General features: G+C 46.1%; 1 protein-coding gene across 4 annotated transcripts; it reads left to right on the top strand.

Annotated features, from left to right (window-relative positions):
• The first annotated feature begins 1641 nt into the window (after positions 1 to 1641).
• BMF (Bcl2 modifying factor) lies at positions 1642 to 18483 on the top strand. 4 transcript variants are annotated; one of them, XM_035539547.1, is made up of 4 exons: positions 1642 to 1694; positions 3423 to 3743; positions 4664 to 4827; positions 18032 to 18483. In XM_035539547.1, exons 2-4 carry the CDS (start codon positions 3428 to 3430, stop codon positions 18131 to 18133), a joined length of 582 nt encoding a protein of 193 aa, XP_035395440.1. In that variant the 5' UTR covers positions 1642 to 1694; positions 3423 to 3427; the 3' UTR covers positions 18134 to 18483. The 4 variants fall into 4 exon arrangements, with proteins under 4 accessions (XP_035395440.1, XP_035395437.1, XP_035395439.1 ...); XM_035539544.2 differs by lacking the exon at positions 18032 to 18483 and having other exon boundaries at positions 4664 to 5439; XM_035539546.2 differs by lacking the exons at positions 1642 to 1694; positions 18032 to 18483 and adding an exon at positions 2469 to 2481 and having other exon boundaries at positions 4664 to 5439.
• Positions 18484 to 25499: the final 7016 nt, after the last annotated feature.

Raw genomic sequence — 25499 nt, 5'->3', positions numbered from 1 at the left:
ATGCCTTTTGTTGCCTTTTTTTTTTTTTTTTGATAGTATTCCCTCCCCCTCCTACTCCCAGCTCCCTTGACTATGAAAAGTGGGCAGCTAGGCTTCATTAATTTAGGATCCAGGCCCCTACCGAAAACAGAAGAAACGAGCCCCTTTTTTTTCCACTTGATTGTGATGTACAAGTCAGACATGCACTGATCTTCTTGTAAAAAGCCTTTCTGGCAAATTAAAGAGCAAAAAAAAGAACACATGAACATGAACCAAAAAGAAATAGGTTTCTTGGGGAAGATGCACGTTACTAGCCTGCTGATCTGTTAACAACAATTGTAAATAACTAACCCAAAATCACAGGGGCTCCAAAGCATTTAACTGTGGAGGCTCACAGAACCACACCAGGACACCGTCATACGAGGAAAGTAATTCTCCTCACCTTGCCACCAATCAGTTTCCAATCTAACCCCTCTCCTGCGTTTGAGTTACAAACCTCAGTAACTGTGCGGCAGACTTGACAGCAATTAGCATTACTCAGCTGCCAGCTGGGTTTTAAAATCTCCTTTGTAAGTGCTCTTGTTACGTAGGTTTTAAAGGCAACTGACAGGGCGCCGCTCTGTGCTGAGGAGCTCGATCCTGCACCTCTGAGTTTGGCGAGATTTTGCTGTTGAGCTCAGGGGAAAGCATCTGCAGCCTCTGGGTGCAAACAATGGTGGAGTAAGTGACACAACGGTAAGCTGTTGTTTGGAGTGCCAGGCTTGTTTTTTTGTCTGTCATAATCTTCTCAGTGAGGGGGCTTCATAGGCGATGCTACTGAGAATTTATCCTTGCTACCTTAGGTGCTGGTTCTGCACAGCGCCCGTACGCAGGAATGGGCACGAAATGCGGTACAGCATTCTTATCCCAAGCACCTCAGCGTTCGGACTTTAACAGTCAAGGGGAATTTTCTAAGTCGTATAAAGCCAAGACACACAAGTTCTGTTTGAAAATAACTAGCTGTCGCTGGAGTCAGACTCTCATCAGCTTCAAACCTAGCCAAGAGCTTCCCAGCCCGTGTGCCGAGGGCGCTGCGCTCAGCCTTGGGACCGCTCCTGTGGGGCAGGATCAGGCTCCTGAACCGGTCCCGCTGAACGCTAACAGATGTAAACATCCTTCCCCACTCATCGTACCCGCTCAGGACGGAGCGATTTATTTTTACCTGCGAGGCCCGGGGACGGAAAAGCAGTTTAGCTGTGAGGAGCGCCCTGCTTTTTAACCACTTTTGTCTACGCTCTCGCTCGAGAGCGCGGCCGCTCGGGCTGAGCCTTCTCCTCCTCCCCTGGGGACCCGGGTCCGCCGTGAGGGGCGGATGAGGAGAAAGGGGCCGGGGCCGGGGCCGGGGCCGGGGCCGCCCCCCCGCTCCCCCTCAGCCCGCCGCCCCCCCCGCCCCTCACGCGCCGCGGCCGTTGCCCCTCGCGCCGCGCCCCGCCCCCGGCGCCCCGCGCTGCCCCATTGGGCGGCGGGCGGGGGCGGGCCGCGGGCGGCGGGGGCGGTGCCGCCGTCAGCTGTTCGCGGCCCGCCCGGCGGCGGCACTTCGGGGCGGGCAGGCGGCGGCGGCGGCTCCCGCTCCCGGGGCGGCCCGGGGGCACGCTCGACCCCGGCCCCGGCCCCGGCCCGTCCGTCGCGGCTCGGCTCGGCTCGGCTCGGCTCGGCTCGGCCGGTCCCGCTCCGCGGTGAGTGCCCGTGGCGGCGGAGCGCCGGGCTGCGGCCCCGGTACCGGCGGTCAGGGAGCGGTGTGGGGGCGCGGCGCCGTGCCCCGGGGCGGCGGCGGCTTCGTCTCGTCCCGTCCCGTCCCGGCTGCCGGCGGGGGGGGCAGCGCCTCGGCGGGGAGCCCCGGCGGCAGGCGGCGGAGCGCGGCGCAGCTCGCGGCCAGCTTTGTTTTGGGAGCTGGCACGCACGTGTGCGCCGAGCCCGCCCAGCTGCCCGCCCGCCGCCGCGGCGTGTCGGGGCTGCGGGCGCCGAGCCCCTCGTGTGCCTGCGGGCGGTGGGGAGAGATTCAGGGGGGCTGGGGCAAGCCGTCCCTTAGGCGCCTCCGCCGAGCGCTCCGGAGGAGGAAGAAATAAGAGGCGTGAGTGCTGGGGGCAGAGCGAGGCTCGCTGCTCCGCTGGCCGCGTGCCGCTGGGGGCTGCGGGCAGGCTGGGTGACAGCGCAGAGCCCTGCAGGGAGGCTTCTGGCAGCAGCCAGGCCCTTCGTCTCCTCTCACGCTTACAGGTGGTGTGGGCGCCGCTCACCTGGGGGGAGATGGGAGCGCCGAGCACGTCCTTACGAAGCTGTTGTTGATGTCTCCTTCAGGCCTGAAATTCCTCTCGCTAGTCTTCCGTTCTGTTAAATGCTCCCTCGCAAACCAGAGCAAAGGAAGAGACGTGAAGAGTTGAATTTCACTGCCCTGTTTGGAACGGGGTGGAAAGCCTGGAGATGGATCTCTTAGGAGACTGTCTTCCAATGGGGTTAGATGCACAGGTAACAGTAAAGGGACTCGTGGCTTTTTTGGTAAATCTGCTTCTAATGACTGTCTGTTCGCAAGGAGCTCTGCAATAGCGATAGAGGGTTTGTTTGTGTGTTGTTGTTTTTTTCTTCTACCATTTTTGTCCAACTTTGTGCTGCAGCAGAGCTCAGGAGCTCTTGCTATGGCAATTACAGAAATCCTGACTTAAACCCTGATGCTGGCAAATGTCTTTTCATTTAGCAGCTGGACGAGCTAATGCACTGACAGTGCACATAGACTTCGGGGTGAGACAGGTAATGGAGTGGCTGCGTTGCCAAGTTTGGGAGATGTCTTCCGTTGAGCTGAGGGAAGAAATGGGAAGTCGAAGGGAAAGTTGGCCCGTGCAGGGAGAAGTTATGGAGAGCTTCACAGAGGCAGCTTTGCCAGCTCTTGTGAGTTTTGCAACCACTGGGATTTCTTAAAAGCCTGGCCTCGCAGCCTTGTGATTATGAGCTTTACTTCATCAACAGTTGAGGAAAAAGTGAATGGGGCATACCATGAAGTTCGCATGCAGCAGGCCAAAGCAGAGCAAACCCCAAAGAAGTTGACTGGCACAGGATAATTTGAGGGATTGGGGTTGCTTTTTACAACCATGTCTCTTCAGTTTTGATGTGCTGAGGCTAGGGGTTGGCTCCCTCCTTGTGACCAGTTGTGGGATTGGAGTCGTGGGTGGAGCCTTGGATGTGTTAAGTTTGGCTCTCTCTGGCCAGGCACTTGAGGACTTTCCACAAAGCCCTGATCTTCGCCACTGAGTCACTTGCCTCTCCTGCCCATGCAGACGGGCTGCACTGGGAGGGAGGGGGGCAGGCAGGCAGGCACGAAAGAAGGACCTGTGCCTTACTGTCCGAGCGGAAGGTGTTGTCTCCTGGATGTGATTCTTGTCTTAGCTGTTTCATCAAATGTCCCTTTATTGCAGGAGCGATGGATCGCCCCAGCTACCTGGAAGAGGACTATTCTAGCCTGGATGGGCTGGACGATGACGTGTTTCACTCTGATGACTTTGGACTTGCAGGTCAGCCTGGTGAGATGACTGCAACAGGCATTTTCACACAGAACCAGTCCTACAGCTGCCTTCTGGGGAGGTTTCAACTATTTCCCCTCACACACTGCTGTGGTCCCGGTGTCAGGCATCCCGAGCAGCAGGACAAGGCAACTCAAACACTCAGCCCGTCCTCTTCCAGTCAGGATGTTATGTTGCCTTGTGGAGTCACTGAAGAGCCCCGGAGACTCTTCTATGGTAAGAGCACTCCAATGTCACCAGCTTTTCAGCAAGGAAACTGTCCCTTCAGCACTTCCCCGATCAGGCAAAGTTTTTCATTAGGGCATTTAATTGAAGGACTTAAATTATTTTGCTTCTCTCATACTCCCTGAGGAGAAATGACTTGTATCTTCTTACCCTTGCCTGTCACTGCAGGATCTAGGCGCTTGCTCATTGCTTCTGCTGTACTTGATACTCCCCCTTTTTTTCTTTTTCATGTTCTGTCACATTTTATTGTAGTGCTAGACATTCAAGTGTTCACCATCCTTCATATCCTACCATTTACCTACATTTTTTTAACCTCTTGTGCTGTCTCATCCACATGGGAAGGCTCCTGGAAGTTTTCGGTGGAGAGATAGAAATGCAACAATTTACGCTTAGTGGGACAGCTTTTAGGTTCTTTCCTGGAGTTAAATATGTAGCATGTCCACGCAATATTTTATAAGTAACTGATAAGACACTACTCAGCTCTGCATATCCGATCCAGCCTTATTTCATATCGGTCCCACTAAATGCCGGAGAAGTCTGACAGAAAAGATGCAGTAACCTTTAATGGGTGACAACTTGAGGCAGAAACGTTGGAAAAAGTGTAGAAAAAACAAAACCAGCACCTCAGCACTTGGTTGAACTATAAACAAGCAAAAAGAACCAAGGGCAAGATCCTATCAGTCATTTGATTAGGGGAAGCAACACAATGTTCTGCTTAATGGATATAAATCTACTTAAAAGCTGAGCATGCTTGCTTGTACGCGGTCATTGTTTGGGCTTCAGAAACTGGACTTTAAAAAGAGTCAAAAAATCAGGATTATGTGCAGTTCTTTCAGCGTGCATGAAGTGTACCGAATAGAAGAGCTATTCCTTGTGCTGGGAGAACAACTCTTCTGATCTCTGTCTTGTAGGGAATGCTGGTTACCGTTTACACGTCCCTCCAGTTGGCTTTGCATTGGATCGACACCTCCAAGAGGAGCCTCAGGAAGGTCAGCAGGAGGCGCGTGCTGAGGTGCAGATTGCACGGAAGTTGCAGTGCATTGCAGACCAGTTCCACCGGCTCCACATACAGAGGGTAGGGTGTTTCCAAAGGGGAAGGTGGGGGCTTACTTATCCAGGAGTGGTGCTCCTGAAGCCTGGCTCCAGGCATCAGCCAAGCAGGCTGCTGCCTAAGGCAGCAGACTGCCAGCAGTGATGAAAGCCGTGGTATCCCTATGTATTTTGCTTATGCTTGTTTGGTGGCTCTTTGTAAAGATTGGCAGGTGGAGAGAGGAGCGTGTGTGGGATTGCATTTGCTGCTTGGGAAGGTTGCTGTTGCTATTCCAGCTCTTCTGGTTCATCATCAGCAGGGTCACTGGTACTTTCTCCAGCAGTCTCCTCCTTGCTTTTTATTACAGCTTTCACTGTTTTCCTCTACCCTCCTCACCACCAGCATTGTCTCTTCTGTGGCACAGCTGGCTGGCTGTGGCTTATATCAGTTCCTCATCTTGGAGATGACAACAAGCCCAGAGTCTGTTTTGACACTCCTTGTTGTTTAGGGATAGTTGTCTCACGTGTTGCAGAGTGTATTTAGATTGTGCGAGACTTGCTAGCAGCTCCTCTGTGAGACAGTCCTAGCTAGTGTCTCAGACTTGTGACTAACTTCCTCACAACAAAAGACAGCTGTAAGATGCCATCGGGTCTGAAAACCACACTCCAGAATCTTTTTTTCTTCTATAAAAACAAAACAACAACAACAAAAAAGAAACACTGCTTTTCAAAGAAACCAAATAAACCCAGCATCCTTAAAAACCCCGGATTCTTTCTTCCTTGCCCTCCTTTCTCTGTTGAATAATGAAGAAATGAAAATCCCAGCCATACAGAGTTTGGCGCGGGTGGCCAAACTTTAGCAGGAGGTAGCACTTTTCTATTTGCGTGCAAGTCCAACAAGGTGTTGTAGAGTGTGTATCCACTTGCGTATGAAGAAGCTAACATTCTTGCTGACTTCAGAGTGTGACTCCAAGTGAGTCAGTGCTCTGTAATTGTGGGATCTGTTGCAATTCTTCTCAAAGGTAAGTGAGGGTCTTTGTCCTGGTCAGAGAACGTGGCCTGTGGCTGGGCAAAGTTTTGGTTCTCTTTGTGACACGAAAGACATGAGGGAAATAGGATTCTTCATATTCAAACAGCATGACTATTAAAGAAGCTGTAACAGGTGAAGATTAACCTGTAGACATGTAGATAGGGCTATGAATGTCATTTTTGCAAACTACAGAAAATGATGAACCACCGCAAGCTTTTTATCTTAGGTTACTAGATTGAGTGGGGTTTTCCCCAGTGGCACCTTTTCACTAGCAACAGCTGAAGGGCCCGCTGTCTCCAGTCAGGTTCTCTCAGTTAAGGAAATGTTTAGCCATCTCTGGAGTGGAAGAGCCCTGGAGCGAAGTGGTGAAACTGGTTGTAACCTGACCCTGTTCATCTCGGGGAGTGTACCTATCTGATGTCTGTGCCTTGGAAACGCATCTGAGAATGCCCCCCCAAAACCCTCTGAAACTGCCCTTGCTCTGGCTTTTGCAGCCGCGTAGCCGCGGGTGAGCTGCTGGCTGTGTGTGCTGCAGGGGCTCCCAGTACCATGCTCAGGACTGCAGCCAGGACTGCCCGGCCAGCCGAATTGCGCGTCAGCCAAGCATGTGGGAGAGTTAGTAAACAAAAGCATCCGCCTGCACTACCCAATCGTGCAGCCAGCAGAGGAGGAGCTCTGCTGTCTTTGTTTGGACTGGAAGAGCAACAAGTAGTAAAGGAGGGGGAGCTGTTCAGCCATTTACATTTGAAAACAAAACAAAAATACAAAACCTTAACCGAGGATGGAGTAGTTCAGCCAGTGGTTCTCCACAGCCTGACCCTGGGATAGGCCTTGGCATTTGGAGCTGTTAAGGGATTCTTTCTTGTCTGCCAGGAAAGCTAAGTACTGAGGCACATATTAGTGTCCAAGGCACTTTTCCCCACGGAGTGTTTTATTGTCATGCCCAGTCCCTTCCCTCCCAACCCTGTGTGGAGGATTTCCTTTGGCTTTTGGCATGGATCTCTCGTGCAGGAGCCCCTCTGTCCTGTGTGCAGTGACTCTTCCCAGCCGGTTGCTGAAGAAGCAAGCAAGTCTCTCCGGAGACACATGAACTGGTTTACAGTGTGTTGTGGTTTGGAAGGGGCAATCTGAGATGTGGAAAACTGGGCTGTCATTTAGCTTGCTGTGAAACTAATCCCAGATTTGGATGCCCAATTCCAGCCTGTTTCAACCATTTGGTCAAAACCAACTTTCCAGAGTGGTGTCTTGAATCAGATTTAGAAAACCACAAAGTTAGTCACACCAGTGTGGTCTCGCGAAGTCCTGAGAGAGAGCAAGTCTGGTTTTCAACAAGCTGTGCCCCTTTTTGAAGACTACAAAACATTTTATCTGTGAACCTGTGAAAAGGAGTACATGCTCCTTCAGCAGGAGTTAGGAGAGACTTTCCGTGTTGGAGTAAATCATCTGGCCAGCTGAAGAGTTGTCCTCGCGTGGCTCTTGAGTTCTGTGAGACACTCCAGCAGTTCAGGTATGGCTCTCATTTTGCTACTGCGGCAGAAAGGCTGTGTTGACACAAAGGCTGCTGGTTATTGTACATCCCTGGCTGTGAGAGGGAACTGAATGGGCAATAGCTGCTGAGGTTGACGTCATTGAGTTGTCATTGGACTCGGCAACACGCACTGTCTAACCCCATCCCACACTGGGAACCCTGGAGAGTCACTGTTATCTCTTCCCTGGGCTCCCTGAGCTATGTGGTATTTGTTTTGTGGTTCTTGGCTATACAAAAGATTTTTGGGTATGCATCTTGTAAGAATAAGAAAATTGGCCGCACCTATGTTTGCTTTTGGCATGTGCACCATTTTCAGGGTTTTATTTCCTATTAATATATTCAACAGAATACAGTAGTTTAAAACCTGGTTTTTCATCCTTAGAACAGTGCTAGAGCAATAACATGACATTCCCTAGCACTCTGTGGCTTTAATCTTTTTAAGATCCTAATTTATTAGGAAAGGATTGAGCAAAGCTCAGTGTTCCTGAAGTAGCAGCAGTTGATCCAGTGTCCGAAGAGCTCTTCGGATGATGCGTGAGACCACCTATGTCTTCTGAAGTTCTTTAGTACCTTTTACCTGTCTGAGGCTGTGTAGCCTCTGGCAATGTTTCCTCCGTTATGCATTTCTCACTCTGCCCTTGGAAAACAAACACCTGTGACTGAGCTTGAAGGGTACACTCAGCGCTATGGAGAGCGGAGCTGAGCTTCGGGTACCTGCTGCTCAGTCAGCAGAGATGTGCTGCCTGGGCTCCCTTGTCCAGGCCATGGCAGCAAGTGCTTGGGCTCTTCCTCAGGTCCTCAGTGCACTTGACTTCTTGTGCCTTGAGGAGAGGTTTCAGCTTCAACGGACAGTGAATTTTGTGATCTGACACGCTGCTGGAAGGAATGCGAGTAGAAAGCTAGAGACAAGCAGCAGCAGTGCAGAGCCACCCTATAGGAGCATGTGGGTTATATAAGTGTGAGGTGGATGACACCGTACATCAGTATCACACCCCTCTGGTTTGACCTGATCCACCAAGGCATTGGAACGCTACAGCTTTTCCTAAATAGAATAACTCTTTCGAAGCAGGCTGCAGCTCTGAGGGGACCATTTTTTCACGTTTCTTCTTCATGGTGATAAGATCACTTCACAGGGGATAAAATTGTCTCTTTAAGAGCCAAGGAGTGGTAGCCTTGAACAGTTCTGGGCTCCAGTCCAAGCAGAGCCACTGACTTGCTGTATGACCTCAGACAAGTCTCTTGACCTCCTTGTGCTTCAGTCAACCCATCTGGAAAGCTTGGTTTAAAAAAAGCTGAGCCTCAATGAGAACCAGATGCTGAATCAGAGCTGAGCTTTCTTGAGTAAATAAGTGCATTACAAACAACAACAAAGCCCCTTTCCAACACATCAGGAATCCTGCAGTTGATTTAGATATGCTGACCATGCTCAAATAGCCTCCATGAATCTCGCTATAGAAAACTTTGTTTCTGAATATTCCCCGCTTGGTTCAGCAAATAACTCTTGCTGTCGCTGTGCTGTGGGCCCAAGCAGCCTGTGGAGTCTGGATGCCTATAACCACCAGTTATGGACAAGCTACCAGACATGTACCCAATTGCCTCAAGTTAATGACACTGAAAATGTCCAGGAGGAAATATTATTTTCCTTTGAAAGTGAAACTTGTTATGTTTTGCATACTTTTCCCCCTCTGTGTCTCATGAGAATTATTGAGGCATCCTCTGAGACACTTCTGCTTATGCAACAGGGAGCCTGAGTGTCCTGTCAGAAACTTCTTAGTGCAGGATGATGGGTGCACGGCATTACATGTGCAATACTCATCCCAAACTCCACCAGGCTTTCTCCATTGTTTACTGAGGACATTCAGGGAATTTTTAACAGTTACTTTTTTCTTTTTTAACCGGAATTGTTTGCAAGAAACTGTTATGACTTCACTTTAAAAGAAAAGAAAAGAAAAAAAACAAAAAGCTTTCTAATAATGTAATGCAAAGATTCCCAAACTGTCCTGCAGCTGAGCCCGTAGCACCAGCAACTCCTTACTTGTACCTGCAGTCTCTTTGAGACTTGGGGTAAGTGCTTTCATTCGTTTGTTTCCAGAGTAGGTTAGTACATCTCAAGATCTCTGCTTCTAGCTAGTGCTGGCTGGACCCTGCTGCTGCTGCACAAAGCAGGGGATCTTCTGTTCAGCTCTTCTGGCTGTGGGATGCCAACTGGTGCAGAACTTGAGTTTCTGGCTCAGGATGCAGGAGCATGGCATGGGAAAGAACCAGACTGAAGATTCCCTATGTGGGTGAGCCCAGTTTAGAGGGTAGGGGAGAGGCTGGGTATGAGGCTGGGAAGACTGAGAGGCAAAGCTGTAGAACTGGGATACTAGGCTTGAGGAATCAAGTGTGCCATAGCGGGGAAGAGGAGTTCACACAGTCAGTGGAATCAGAATCTAGATATGGCAAAGTGGGGACAGATATCTTTTTTCTTAATTTTGTTAGTTTTTTTTTCCATTTTGACAAATGACAGTGAAGGAAGTGGTGGGCTTAGAAGTGCACCTTCCCTCGTGTGTATAAGTGACACTGCAACCTGTTGCCCCTTGCCTTGCACCTGTTTTGATGTTTCCCAAATCTTGCTGCCTGTGGAGCTGATTAGTTGACATTAGGTTAAAAGAAACTTGCTTGACCCTTTCAGTTCTGACATGAAATAAAATTCTTTGGTGTGTTAAGAACGGAAATGAAGAGCAAGAACATAAATCCATGTTTCTCCTATATTTTGGATGTTGCATACACTTTTGGTTTCCTTTCTTCCTCTAAAAATGATACAGGAGAACTGTAAAAGGTTCAGAGAAAGGCAAGAAGGATGATGAAATTTCCATACGTGTAAAGAAAAAATGGCCTAGGACCGATAAGACTAAGACAGAAAGCAAGGAGGATATGGCAGCAATATTAAACAGAAATCAAAAGTGATGTGAAGGAATGGATAAACTTGCTTATCCCAGTACAAAGGCAAAATCAAATCAAGCTAGTAGGAGCCAGCTCAAAGTAAATAAGATGTTTTTTTTCCATGCAATAAATAGCTCTGGAACTCCTTTTCAAGAGACATTGTGCATCACAGTTCTTTACCTGGGTTCGGGGGAACTGGCGCATGTTTATGGCCATAGAAAGGGTCACTAGGTAAACAGAAACCAGATCTGACTCAGGAAGTCATAAGCTCAAAATAGTTAGATGCTGAACAAGTATTAGGGGGAGCTATTGCATGTACTTGCCCTCTCTGCTTTTCCTCAGGCAGCCACAAAAGGCTGCTGTTGGAGGCTGGGCTGTATGAACTCCTGATGTGGTAGTTGCATACAACCATTATGCATTAGTTTAATAAAAAACAGAACTTTTGCATCAGCGTAATCTATTCTTTTTTGCTACGCTTTCATCTGACAAAAGATTTAAATATATTATGGCTTTTGTTCCTGCTTGAAAAAGTGGATAATGTTAAAAAGCAAAACTTCCTGCCCAACTCTGGTAGAGGAAGTGGGCAGAGGATAAGGGAGCCTGGTGACAGGAGAGAAATGAGGACTCTGTAACAGACTGCTGTGAATCCTTCACGTGGTGTGTTTTCAGGCAGTGGGGCTACAATCTCAAAACATCACAACTGCTGCTACTAAAGGATATGGAATAATCCTTTGGGACAGTACAAGTGATATATAGTGAACTATTTGTCAGTATTTCTGACATCACCTGCAGTCTCATGGTGTGCTTTAAATAACATACAGTACTTCTTGTTCTCCTGTAAAATACCAGTGTTCTTTGCAGGCTGTGTTCCATTTCTTCAGTTCTCACAGTACCACATGAACCACGGCAGCGGTGATGTGCTTTCTACTCAGAGCAGTCAGACAGTTGAGAAATTATTTTTCAATTAAGAAATAATTGTGGTAATATCCCACTTATTTTTTAGTGTGGGAGAGTAGGAAATGCAGGTTATAACTTGTCTGAGATCATGCAGTGATCACTGACTGGAACCCAGTAGTTCTGCCTCCAGTCCATGCTTAGATTGGTTGATCTTATTAAGATACTGCCATCTCTTAGGGGGATGATGAGATGCTTGGACTGATTATTTATGGTAGGAGTGTGTATGTTTGTATTTTACTCAATTAAGTTTTATGGTGGAAAGGCAGGGAAGCAAGGGCCCAACTGCGGAGTCCTCCTTTGTTTCAAGCCATTGAAGGGAAATGTCCTGCTAGCCTTTTATAGTCTCTGTTTTGTTGTTTTTTTTTTCCTTGGTAGCTACCCTCGCCAATGGCAAAGTAATCTTTCTGAGGACTGCACCGCAGCCGAAAGAATAGCAATCTAAAAATAAAGCAGTGAGGCAACTCCCGTTAACCCTAATGAGGTGTTCTGATGTAACCCGTTACCCCCGGCTGGTGCTGGGGAGCTGCAGCTGTCCTCGGCGAGGCCCTCCGAGCAGCCCAGAGCCCCCGAAGGCCGCACTGACCTCGGTGAGCGAGGAGACGTGGGCTGAGGGCGCCGTGCGTGAGAAGGGATCTGCCGGGCAGTGTTTGCGCTGCGGCTGCCGTGTTTATATCGCTCGCTAAATTTAGCCTGTGAGTCATCCGAGCTGCTGACGAGAGGCGGCTGTGCCCGCAGGCTCCGGCGCTGCACCTGCCTGCCCGCGGCTCCCCCGGCGCGCTCGCCCCGCCGGGGTGTTGTCCTGCAAAACTTCCCAAGTTTTACTTTGACCGAAACCCCGAGGTACGCTGTAGTCACCAGGGGGGATCACCCCCGCGCTGGATGGTGCCTTGGGGTTGGTGTAAATGCTGAGTAAATAAATCTGCCTCCGCTGCCCGGCTGGGTGCTGCGCTGCTGTCCTCAGCTTTTGCGGAAGCGGAGGGATGGCCTGGGCTTCTCTTCTGCACCCTCACCTCTGAAATGCAGAGGAGCAAGCCCTGCCAGGGCACTCTCCTGAGGGTGAGGCAGTACCAGGTGCGGCCTGTGGAAATGCAGGACCCTTATTTTCCTCCCCTTTCCCACCCCCGCGGTGGAAAATAACTCCCCGTGCCCCGGGCCGGTGCAGCGGGCCTGGGAAAGCGCTGGCCGGTAGCTGCCCTTCCCAGCTTGCAGTCAGCTGCCTGTTGCCATGGCGCCTGTCTGCTTCCACTTCCTGCAGCCTCGGCACAAGAGGAAGGCGCGAGCGAGCGGCTGCCTGCTTGTTTTCGAGCTGCGAGACGGCCCAGGAAGGGCTCACCTGCCCCGCTGTGCCCAGGGCCCATCTGAGGTCTGCTGCTGCCCAGGCCAGCACTACACCTGGGTGGGTCTCTGCCCTGCACCGGGTCCCAACCCCCCAGGTTTCCCTGCACACACTCCTGCGCATCCTTCTCCTCACAGGCACACGTGTTGCTTATCTCGCCTCACGAAGCGCAGCTGGGGCTCTGGCCAAGGGAACCGTACTTGGGAGAAGTCTCCCTCCACCACAAACGTCGCCCATCGCAGCCAAGCCAGGGGCTCTGCAAGGCAGGAAGGGCCTTGTCCTCCCTTGTGCCGCCAAGCTCCTCTTTCATTTGTTCTCTGTTGCTGTCTCCTTCTTTTCCTTTTTTAATTTTTTAAACATGCATTATTCTTCAGTCATTCGGAATCACAGCTGGAAAGATCTGGATTTGACTTCCACTGGCCTGCATTTCTCTCTCCAACTGGGGACACCTTCTGTAACCTCTGTTGCCTTGGGGACTGTGACTTTCTAGTCTTTCTGAGCTGAAGCATGTTTTGTGGTAGCACAATGCGCCTCCAGCCACCTGGCAGCCAAAACAGCCTTCAGCGATGAGTCAGCAACTGCTCCTGGTGTGCAAGTATTTTTGTTTTCAGTGAATAAATAAAACCCCAACAACTTACTGCTAATGCTTGTATTAGTCATTAAAGGAAGAATGATGTTTTTAAGTGCACATAGGCCAGTATTCTTCTTTTGCTATAATATTGCCATTTATGTCCATATTTTAAACTTTCCAGTTAAGACAGGATCGGACTTTGACCCTTAATGATCTGCAAACCATGAAGCGAAGTCAAAAATTGCCCACAAGCTGCAGAGGGCAGTCAGGTGCATGATTCTGTATGTGTGATAGGAATGTGCCATACCCGCATACAATAGGTGTATATGATGAACATATTCTTTATTTTTCAAAGATATTAATGGCACTTCCATCAGATGGAAATGTGAATCCTATTCATCTATTAAATCTTTATGCCTAAGGACTCAAGGAGCTGGCAGAGGGACAGAATTTTCTTTCAGGTGTATTACCCATACTATTCTTCCCTTGAGTACCACGTTCAGGGGCTTGAAAGGAGCAAAAAGCTTTTGATATCTGGGGTGGTGTTTGACAGATGTATATTTGTATACTGACAGTGTTAAACATGTATTAGGAGTAATAATTATGGGGAAGGAACAAGTGTCAGGTCAGTTCTGTCTCTCTTTTTTTTGTTTCCAGTAAGGTTCTTGCAATTTTTATGTGTTTGTTTACCAGTTTTCTGGCTTTTACCAGTACAGTTCATGGAGTAGGGTTTGCTAATGTACTGTTACTTCTGCATAGTACACTTTTCCTGTAAAATGCCCTTTCCTTTCCTTGTGACTCACTGAAGCATTCATGCTAACATCTCAGACAGACAGTCTCTTAAGGATATCCCCTTCAAAAAGCAGCAGCTGTGATAGGAAATGTTTTTATGTGTTTCCAGCTTTGTGTTGACTTACTGTATTCACAACTCTAGTTTTCTTCAGTCTCAGCTAGTGTGGAGGGCAAAAGGGGTTTCTTTCCGTCTTGGGAAAGGAGGTTTGAAATGTTCCTTGTGTTACTGCTACATGGAGGTAGCAAAGTGTTCATCCCTGATACCTTACTGCAGTAGTGATTCTGAGGATTGAAATGCTTTGGTGAAGGTGCAATCAGCATAGCAAAGCTTAGGAAAAACATAAACCTGTGCCACAATAGCCTTGAGTCTGTAAGAGTTGACTTGAAACATACCACATCTGAAAAAAATCAGATGTAGAATTCATGGAGTCATTCTCCGGGGCTTTCTGTCCTTCCTGGCAGCTGAACTATACCACAAACACCAAAAATAAAAATAAATCCCAACGCCCCCCTCAAAAAAAAGAAAACAGTCCTGAGATATTTGAGTATTTTGGTCTTGGCAGAGGCATATCTAGGGAAAAGCTACTGAAACTTTCAAAAAGTACTTTTTTTTTAGGCTCAGACAGATCTTTCTATAAATTGGTTTCTCTATCTCTATTGCAAAGAATATCTGCGGCTCTTGCCCCACACTGAACTGGTGCCACAGAAAGCAGCTCAGCCCAGCAGTGAAGCCATAGTTTTGTAAGCCGTGGTAGCTAGGCTTGCCACTGATGGAAGCAGTCCAGCTTGCTCCTCTTTTCTCAGGCTGCCTTTCTGTTGTGTTGGCACAAGCATCAGTTTGACTACATAGTGATGTGGATCAGATGGATTAGGGATGACCTGATCAATAGTAGAGGTAGCTTTTTTGCCAGATTAGCTCTGGTCTTAATCACCTTCCTGCTCTGGTTCACTTTCCAGAATTAGTGCAAGGAGAGGACAGTGCGAGCAGGCTACTTCAGTCTGCAAGCCAGTGAAAGTGTGTCTGAACTGCAACCCCATGGAAGGAAATGCCGGCTAAATATGGACCCAGGAAAATAGAAGCCCTGCAGTCTAAGAATAAAACCTAGAAAGCTGCCCTCGGCCTGCTGAGAGGCTGTAGGCAATAGGTTGCCTAGTGCTCCATTTTTTAACTTCAAAACAAAATCAATGGTATAAATGTCCTTCACAAAGTGATATGAGATCTTAAACTTTTATAAGGAAGGGAAAACAAGGCTGAAATAATTCTTATTGAGCTCTTCCTTGTGTGGTAATCTCATTGAGTGTATCAGGTAAATAGTAGGAAACATTTTTAACTGGAGAAAGAAGAAAATGCTGTACCAAAAAAGTAGCTTAAATAGGCAGTGAAATTAACATGGTAGAGTATGAATATTAAAAAAAAAAAAAAAAAGAATTTTAGAATTAGTGCTTGTGATACTACATCCCACTGGTTCTCTTGCAAATCTGTAGCCCTTCTGAAAGTAAATATCTAAGTCATATTTACCAAACAAAACCAAAATCCAATACTCTTTCAAAGTCCTTTTCCTCTTAAATAAATAAATAATAAAAAGGAGGAAGATGAGCTCTCTCCTTCCACTGTTTTTTCCTGAATACAACCTTCTTTTTCCTTTTTCCTTTTTTTCCTTTTTTTCCCTTTTTTTCCTTTTTCCTTTTTTTCCTTTTTCCTTTTTTTCCTTTTTTCCTTTTTTCCTTTTTTCCAACCTATCACAGCAAAGAACAAAGAATCATTGCTTCTAAGGTGACATTGTGACATTTAGAACTTCAAGAGTAGAGAGAGTGTTTAGAAATCTCTTAAGGTGTGTGAGAAGCCCAAAGCAGCCTCCTACATGAAGTGGGACATTAAATACGGGGGTTCCTGCACATAGTTGTCCTTCTGACAGGGTGGAGTAGTTGAAATTGTACATGCCAGATCAGCTGAGATGTATTTCAAGTTCAGGATTTAGATACCAATTTTTAAACTTCCTTTTACATTTCCTATACTAGCTCCCTATAAGACACTTCTTTACCCTTTTGGTTGCCAGTGGAATGAAATTATCTGCCAAAGTGACAGTATTGCCTTCAGAGCACCTCCAGTATGTTTGTCCATTCTGCTCTCCTAGCATAGTTCTCTGTTTGTGGAAACTGCAGCAGAAGTTATTGTGCTTGCACGCTGCTTCATTGACGTGCTACATGGAAGATCTCCCTTTAAGGATTATTCAGCTTAAGCCACGATAGCTTGGTGAAAACATGGTATCTAGATGTCATCAGAACATTGTGGTTCCACATGCGTGTTTGAGCAGGCTTGGAAGTGTGGAAAAGGGTGAGAAAAATCTCTGAGTTTGTTTGACAAGGAAGGACAAGCCTGGTCAAACTGAGAGGTGAGCAGCAAAACAACAAGCATCTTGCTTTTTGAGAACAACTCGGGCGTTGGTAACCCAGCCACAGAGGACAGTTTATGAAAGACTTGTTTTCATGTAAACCCAGCCATGTCTGGACAATCGGGGCTGGTTTCTTTGAAATAAGTGATACCAGGCTCTAGAGTTCCCATCTGTGGGCTATGCTCCGAACAGACGGGTGTCGAAATGCGTGATTAGAGCTGTGTGAACTCTTCTAAATCCAGGAGACAACCATTCGGTCTTGACGGTAAGCAGGACGAACCACTGCTAAAATGCAAGGTGAGCACAGGTTTTCTGAAGCCTGTCTGGTGTGTGCTTGTGATTTGTGGGCACGGATCTGCCCATGCTGAGATACAAACATAACCAATGTAGGGGAGGGCTTTGAAGAACCGCCTATTGACACGTCTCCAGTATACTAACTCCAGTTGCAGCTCTCTCTTATTTGTGATTACATAAAGAATGCCTTGCAACCCTGTTGTTCTGCCCTGTTGGGCTACTCTAAGTTGAAACATCTTGTTCATATAATGTGCTTCAGTGCTCTCATGAACTCCTGTGTGCTGAGGCAGAGTTGTTGGAAGCCAGTCTTCTGTTTCCTTGTCTGCTGGGGACGGGGGTGGGGGACTGGGGCTGGGGCTGGTTTGTTTTCCAGAAATGATCAGTCCTGCTTAGCAAATATGGAATTCTGGAGGAGAAAACAAAGCCTGACTTCTAATAGAGGGGTGGTTATTGAGGTGAAATAGTATCCCAGGCTGGGCAATGTAAAGAGAAACCCACCTGTTTGTATGAGATGCCATTAAAGTGCGGGAAGGTGGGGGGATAATAGGAGCCACTTTTGCAGGGCGATTACACACAACAAAAGAAGGAACAGTGTCCCTGCCCCAAAGCTGCATTATGGAGCCTGGTGTCCCCCTGAAACTCAACTCCCATGTTTCTTCCCTGACAATGGGACCTGAAATAACCTCTTGGTTTGGGTTTTTTGTGTGTTTTCAAGTATGTTCTTGCTTAAGGTTTAATTGGCTCCAGTCAGTAGGAAAGGGCTCCAAGGCTGATTATTTATGGCTTACTGTCAAAAGTGGCTATAAAAAGGGCAGTATTATCTTGGAGATGCTGGGAAGGAAAATGTGGTGGGGGGAGGGCGGGGGAGTGTGTGTGTGCACGAATGTGTTTTCTTGTACTAGATGAAATCAGAGTTTTGCTGTCTCAGCAGTGTGGTTTAAATTGAAGATTAACCCTTTGACCTTCACGGTGTCAAATCACTTACAGATGGATCACCAGTTATATTTTTTTCTTTTTTTTAACTTTTGGGGTGAAGGGGGGCTTTTTTTAAAAAAAAAAAAAAAAAAAAGGTTGTTTGTTCATGCAGCTGGGGCTTTTGAAAGGCTCAGAAGCCAATCTGATTAAAAACAGCACTTGGCTAAACTCTGCAAAATCCTACAAGCAAAAAAAAAAGTTTAATCCTCTTGTGCACAATGCATAAAGGGTCTGCTCTTTTCTTTTTGTAATGTTAGAGCTACAATTATTTCTGGAGAACTTATCATTTCCCTCTCTCCCCTCATCCCTTGCTGCACCCCCTTGTTATGCTGATGGGATTAAAGTGTCTGCTCTTGAAAAGTGTAACTGAGTTGTTATTGGAAAAGAGAAGTGGTATGTTGCAATTTTAGAAATATAAATAACTTTGTTTCAACTGTTCTCCTCTACAGCATCAGCAGAACAGAAATCAAGTGTGGTGGCAGCTTTTTCTCTTTCTACACAACTTGGCCTTAAATGTGGAGGCGAACAGGAACCACACTGGGCAGAGGTGAGCTTCACCCACCTGTTTCAGGCCACATCCAGTCTGCAGGGAGCACTGAACAAACACTGGTTCAGGGGAGAGACATGCACACCGCCGGCCGGATGTGAGGACTCTGAAATTCTTCTACTCGTCTTCAAGTTTGGGGTTTTATGGACTCCTCTTTGCTGCTCCCTGCCTTGCGAGGCAGGGAGCTCTTGTCCAACACTGTCGAAGGAAAGCCAGAATGTGGGTGTGTTTGGTAAAGCTTGCTGCTGGTTCCCCGCACCGGTAACCTCTGTGCAGGAGAGGCAGGTATTAGGCTAACAGCTTCCTCTGCCCTGTTCGTTAGTCAGTGATAGACTGCAGGAGTGTCATTTTGGCTGCTAGTTAAAGGTGATGTCGGAATTGATGACTCTAAACATACTGTGGGTGTTTTCACGAGCAGAGGTGGTGCTTGATTCCTCCATGAAGAAAGTTCTTTTTAGCAATGAAACATGCGAATAGTTTATATCCAGCGGCTTACTTGTTTTCTGAGTGGGTTTATTTCTTTGTATCTTATGTGAGAGAAAATCACAATGAAATCTAATCTCTTAAATCTTTCCATTGGGCAGCAGTTGCAGCTCTCTCACATGAAGTTGTTCTTTGTCATGGCCACTGATCGACCAAACTGTTTCAGTACAACATTCTTAAAAGCCTTTCTGAAGTTACTGGTGGCTATTAATTTCCACCACTGTTTACTTCCAGTTGAGTGTTCGCAATGCCCATAAGCCAGCAGGAAACTGAAAACTGTGGAATATGACACAAGCATCATTCTTCTACAATGCTAATGTATATGCTTTTATTAGTGTTATGATGGGTGTTTGTTTTGTTCTTTTCTTTCCTCTTACCATAATGTGGTTGGTTAGGAAGGCTTAGGTCCCAGGCATCTGGTAAAATTGCTTCAGGATTTGGCAGGGAAATGAATTAGCAGCTAGTTTGACACACACTGTACAGTCTATCCATTACTCCACTAAGTAATGTTTGAAGGCTGCTGTAAGCATATACTGACTAGCAGCAATAATATTACTTTAAGGGAGATCTCCTTGCAGTTCCTGGTTTGTATGCACTCAGAAGTTTGTCCGTATGACTGACATTATTGGACCAGTGCAGGGAAATTTCCCTACCAAAAGGAAATAACCGTAAAGATCTAAGGCTACTTCTGTGTAGCCTTAAGTATCATTAATTCACAAACCCAGTGGTAACTACGGTAAAATTTTAACAGAAAACCAATACAGACTTTATTTTTTTCAGACCATTTCCATATTTCCACTGCAACTTGTTGTAGATCTGAAATTATAAAACTAGCTTGAGGAAGATCTGTCCAGAGAATTGTTCTTCAGCCCTGTTACAAATGTTGATTTCAGATACTGAGAAATTCTTCTGCTCTTGGTCCACTCTGAAAAATAAGCATTACTGTACGGGAAGAGTAGTTTACTTGCACATACACTTTCTTCTCCACCCCTCTCTGCATATCCTTCTCTAATTCATGCTTTCTCTGGTATTTTGTATAATCTCATCATTGCACTGTCGTGTCTGGTAACAATTTACTGAACACAGTTAAATTTGGACTTTCTCCCTCTTTCCCAGCCCCATTTTCTTGATTTGCAGCCTGCTTTACTGTGGCAAAATGTGCTTTAGCTCCATGAAAGAGGTTCCAAAGCCTTTTTCACTTTTGTATATTCACAGTCACTCTCTTTTAACATAATGAGAGTTTATGTGAGAAAAGCTTTTTTTCTCCTCTTCTGTTATTTTTCTAGCTAGTGCTAGAGTAATATGTTTGTCCAGGATGATTAATAATTCATACAAATTAATCTCAAGTAATATTTTAGGGGGTGGGTTTTAGGAGGGTGGAAGGTTCTTGGGGGGAGAGGGGTTGTTTTTGTTTTTGTATTGTTTCTTTAAGCATGTGCACTACAGAGTTACCCAGAGGGATACAAGCGATACCTTTTGCCGACTATGCTGCGGCAGCATGGAAGCCGCTCTCGACCCCCGTTTGCAGAGATGAGGCTTTCCATGCCTTGCCTTGCACAGTCTGCTTGGAGTAAACGCTGGTCACTGGAGAATGAGGACTTTAATGGGGGAAAGCCTGAGGAGTAGTGCAAGCACAGACTGAATTGGGGCCCCCTGGGAAGCTGGATGCTAAGGGGAGGACTCTTAAAATGGAAGGTCTTGAGGAGGCTGGAGTGGAAGTGCTGAGGCTCAGGAAGCAACACAGCAGTGCTGCCTGACAGCATACTCTAGGACATGATGCTTGCATTTTGTCACTGGATACCAGGGCCCCTTTATCAGGCACAGTCACAAAGAGTAGATCAAAGTTTCATCCTAACAGCCCTGCAAACTATGAAAGACTCAGCAAGTGCACCTGACAGCTAAAAACCATTGTGAGCTTTCCCCTTCCCTTCTGCCTTGACTTGACTACCGAACAGGCCAATAATGCCGGTGTCTGCTCTGGATACGTAAGCTGGAAAGATAGATCTGGTATTGGCACTTTCTGGTGTTGCGACCCTACCGGTTTATCTAGGATAAGACCGTTCTCGAGGTGGAGAAGCAAACACCTGGAATTGTTCTGCAGTCAGGCCGACTGCCTGAATAGAATCATTTGGCTCAGGGAAAGACACATCTTTGCCAGTCCGTATTTCCCAGTGTAACAACAAACTTATCAAAACTGGTCATGCCAGGGTTTTAAGTTAAAACCTCCTTGAACAACAATACTTCATTGGAGACATAGGGCTAATCCTAGACAAAGGCTGACTTCCTGCAATGTGCATGGTGGTTACTGTTGCCAGAGATTTGCAACCACTGATAATATATTTTAATTATATTCCATATCTGCATATCTTGGAGAAAGGAAATATGCTCTGTCAACCCAAAAGTCTTATTTTGCTTTATGTAGATTTTCAGGGGCAGGCTGGCTATTTACTTGAGGAAAAGTAGCTGCTTCATGCTTATAGTCTCACCTACTTGAGGAAATAGTGGGTACTTGTTATTTCTTTTTTCCTTCTGGCCTGGTCAGATGATTCTGTCTTCTCTGGAGGGTGGGGAGATTTCACATGTTTATCAACAAATACACAGATGCACATCCCTCATGTGATCACCCTTTTGTTTGTCACCCATTCCATGTTAGGGAGTACCATTCAGCATGCACTGAGGAGATCTTCCCCTCAGAGAGCCTCCTATAGTGTGACTGCAGACATAGGCTGATTGTTTGGGGAGCCACTTCCAAGGAATGTGGACTAAGTCCGGTTGGTGAAGGAGTATGCTAGAATCTTTTGATACCAGGTTGTCTTGGCAAAAGGACTGGGATACTGTTTCTCTCTGTGTTGTAAAACTACAGTCTAACAATTTAGGGAGAGCAGATGGATCTTCCTTCTAAAACAGATTCCTAATTTTAGCAAGCAGTTCTTAAGAAAAAGTTTGAGCTGCTGCTGATGGTACCAGCAGTGTTGAAGTGTCTTGCTTGCCTTTCACACATCTCCAGAACAGCTTCAGACCTCAGCTCTCTCTCCTTGAGAGATGGATGGAGGTCTTGGCATCCCTTCCCAGCTTCCCACCCTTTTGAGTATCTTGTAACCCTGGCCATCCTGGGATCCGGTAGGCCTGGTGCTAGTAGGGAATAGTTAGTTTTACTTTTGTTTCCTGCAATTCTTGAAAGCTGAGCCAGTAATCACAAAGTGATTTCCCAGGGATAGCTGCAAACTGCCGTTAAGTAGGATACAACAGAGGCAGAAGAGGCAATGAATTTGCATAGAAGGGGTTGCCATTGGATTTGTATGTGGGGCTGCAGACTTCTCCCAAGGTGCTGATAATCTCTGGTAGCGCTGAATTCCTGCATAACATATCTCAGTTTAAATAGCTGGTCGGGATTAGATGGTTGTTGGCTAAACTATCCATAGAAGAGTCCTGAAAGAAACATCCCTATCAGCCTTTGCTTTGGAGACAGGTATCAGCAAGGGACTAGAGGAGAGGAACCCAGTCCTTCTTGATATAGAAAGGGTGATTGCAGACTTCTTTCTTTCTACTGGCTGTTTTCTTTGTCCCCCCAAACTTGGATTAAAGTTATATGAGATGTGTGCATGTGAGGTTACTACAGTCCTCCATAGCAGTTGCTCCATAGCAGTCACTGGAGCTGTACCCAAGACTGAACTTCATTCAGCATGGGGCTTGGCACTCTTCTGGGAAACTGCAGATTCTGCCCATTAGTAGGTCTGGGAGTTTCTTTTCTAAGAAAAAGGAAAATGACTTGAGGCAGTTGTTGCATTGCGACCCCCTCAACTCTGTAAAATGAATTCCATCCTTCTGCTACTGGTCCTGACCAATATCTCTGCTGAAGCTGTGGGAATGGTGAGACTGTGACAGGCTGGATGGTGTGCTATTGAGGGTATTTTTAAAGGGAAAAATACAGACAGCACATAACGTATGTGCTAGAAGCCGAACAAGAATGCAGAAATGTGGAGGTCTTGCCTTATTTTACCAGCTATATTTACTTCAGGATTATAAGTAAAAGGACCATGGATTGCTCATCCATATTCATGGGAGCTCTGCACATGGACCAAGCACTATAGAGTATTAGCATAATTTGACAACAAAGGTTTTTAATTATGTCATTGAAAAGAGTCTGTCTTTCAAACTGGCATTTGTGATCATTATAAAAATGCCTACCTGTTGCCTTTGATTGTTTTAGCAAGAAGAAATACCTCAAGGAATTGATAAAAGATCACAGAACAATCTTTTACAGTTCCTATAGACTTCAGTGGTCTCTGTTTCTTTGGTTTGCATGTGTTCACGCAGGTGTTACACAGCTCAGTTCTTCTCCACCAGGAAAAGCAGAAAAGACCAAACACATCAAATGCACTGGAATGTAATTGTGTGTGTGTGCCTGTGTGTGTGTGCGTGCGTGTGCATGTGTGTGTTCTTAAATTGAATGCAGTCTGACATCCCCTACCCCTTCTTTCTTCCATGTGCCTCACCTTTCCCCTAGCCACAGAAAGGAGGGTCTCTTCCTGTGAATCCCATGCTGGAAGTTGGTTTCTGGGAAGCGAAACCTAATGTCTGTGGGCTGTTTTTTAAAGCCATGTTTCAGTTCTGTCTTCAGACTCTTAGCTGCCTTTGGGGAATGGAGGGGTGGGAAGGGTAGATTCTTAAACTGTTTTTAAAATCTATTATGAAAATTTTGCATGTATAAAGTTATTCTTAAATCTAAAGGAGTCTCCCTAATTTGTAGACACAGCTCCAGGAGAGCATCGTCACAGATTCCTCAGCTCCATTTTTTATCAGACTATTATGAAAGGCAATTCTAATGGCAAAAGGGGGAGAGACTGGTGTGACATAAAGACAACACTGTCAGTATCTTCTTCAATAAAAGTCAGAAGCTAGGCTTCTAATCGAGAAATTTCAAAACAGCCCAAGGGATTTGAATGTCTGTTTCCACTGGGTATATTTGAAAAACCTGCCACTAAATTTGAGTTGGGGTGTCTAGAATGTTGTTTTGTTTTGTTTTGTTTTTGGTAAAACTTACCATGTATCTCTTCTTCCATTCTCTTCAATGGTATGTAGTACAGTCTCCCATGTTTCTAGGTAAAATTCACTGATGAGAATACTGTGAAATATGGATTCGCATTTTCTCCCTTCTCCTGCATGGTTTTTCTACTTTTATGGGATACATTTGGTTTTTCTTTTTTAAAACTTCAGAGTCCTTCATCTGGAAAACCAAAATGGTAAAACGAGCTAGAATTTGCAGTGTATTTAATAAACTTTCCATTGCCCTCAGTGGAGGGTTTCCCCATGGTTTCTAATGTTCAACAGAATATTATGCTGTCCTGCTGCAGAAGTAAATCTGATGCTCTCCTGTGAGATTTCTGTCTGGATTAGTCCTGAAGTGCACACACCTTCTTTGCCATGGACTGAGACCCAGTGAGAATGTAGCATTTTGTTTATCCTGGTTGTGTGCCTTCAGGACTCCTGCCTGTACCAATGGTGACTGGGCAGTGCTCCTTTTTTTTTTTTTTTTTGTATCTGTGCAGTATATTTGCTTTGTGCTTTCTTTCTTTGGTGCTTTTTAATACTTTAATACTTGGATTTTTTTTTCTAATAACTGGTACAGTTTTTAATAAAATTGTTAAATTCTTTGTCTGTGTTCTTTGTTTTATTTTTAAGGGATGGGAGGGCATTCCCACAGCTGGCCAGTTCTTGGGTTACCCAAATTGGTGATACAGTTTTGGTTGTTGAACTTTGAAAATATCTGGTTGATCCTTTTATGTGTACCCTAAAACTACACCCTGCAGCAAAGACACATTTTTGTTTCCAAACTGGACTGCTGTCCTTGGGCACAATTCAAGTCATGAAATACTCTTTCAAGGAGGGATATTCCCGTGCTTAGATAGAGAACTGCTGCTAGTTGAAGCTGTGCAGTCAACTTGGAGCTGCACTGTTAACTTGCAGCTTCAAATCGGGAGCCTGAGAATTTCTTTCTCTTGAGAACATACATAGGATGCATTCTCCAAATCTGTAAAATGTGACCTTTGATTGATGGCTGCTTACCTTCTGCCTGGGCAGGTACATTCAGAGGCAGCTCAGGCCTTGAGGATAAAGACACACATTGCATGGTAGTCTTACCAGGGAGGTACAGTTCTTGCTGGTCTTCTGACATAAAGGCAGTGGACAAAGGTGGCTGCAGCTTTCAGAGGGCTTGTGATGACTCCTCCAAATACAAAATTGTGAATGCCTTGGCCATCCAAGATACACAGCAAGATACGTGTTTTGGTAATCATCAGGCCTCTCCTGAAGTTTTACTGCATTCTATAGGGAAAGAGAAAAAGTATGTCCATTAAATGACAGTTAAACTGGATAGAGCGGAAATGAGAGGTATGTACTGTAAATTATTTATAGTATCGTTGATCCAATTCCTTCAACCACATGCCTCCACCAATGTGATCTTTTTTTTGTACAGTGTTCATTGGGAGGCTTTAGGAAACTGAGTTAACAATCCTAATCGATGTTAAGTTGCCTCTGCTGGTGTGTGCCCGTCACAAAGGGTCTTTCATTCCCAGAACACATGATGTGGGTGGTATGAAAAGCCACATGTGCATCTAAGACCACAGGGGGAAAAAGACAGTTTTTCTTTTCATTGTATTAGATCTACTGAAAGTGTGTCCCCTGGCCAGTATCATGTGACTATGAAAGAGCCTGTTGTAGCACACTGATACGCAGGGACAGCACTGAGATTGACTTAGATGGGAGTGTTGGCTCTGAATTTGCTGATTCTCATTAAATTCTTACCATTAATCAAACTCTCACTCTTAAAATCTTTAGTAATTCTTGTATCAAAGAAAATAATCGCCTTTACAAATGAACTGTTGTAA

The sequence above is a fragment of the Cygnus atratus genome, chromosome 5 (assembly GCF_013377495.2).
Source record: "Cygnus atratus isolate AKBS03 ecotype Queensland, Australia chromosome 5, CAtr_DNAZoo_HiC_assembly, whole genome shotgun sequence".
Taxonomy (NCBI): Eukaryota; Metazoa; Chordata; class Aves; order Anseriformes; family Anatidae; genus Cygnus; species Cygnus atratus.
The sequence above is the reverse complement of the archived record's forward strand: the minus strand, read 5'-3'. Positions and strand labels throughout refer to the sequence as shown.

Bases quoted from the DNA above. Each gene is read 5' to 3' on its own strand.
- BMF (XM_035539544.2), top strand. From the start codon at position 3,428: ATGGATCGCCCCAGCTACCTGGAAGAGGACTATTCTAGCCTGGATGGG. The intron at 3,744-4,663 runs GTAAGAGCACTC...TCTGTCTTGTAG, and splicing joins GCCCCGGAGACTCTTCTATG to GGAATGCTGGTTACCGTTTA.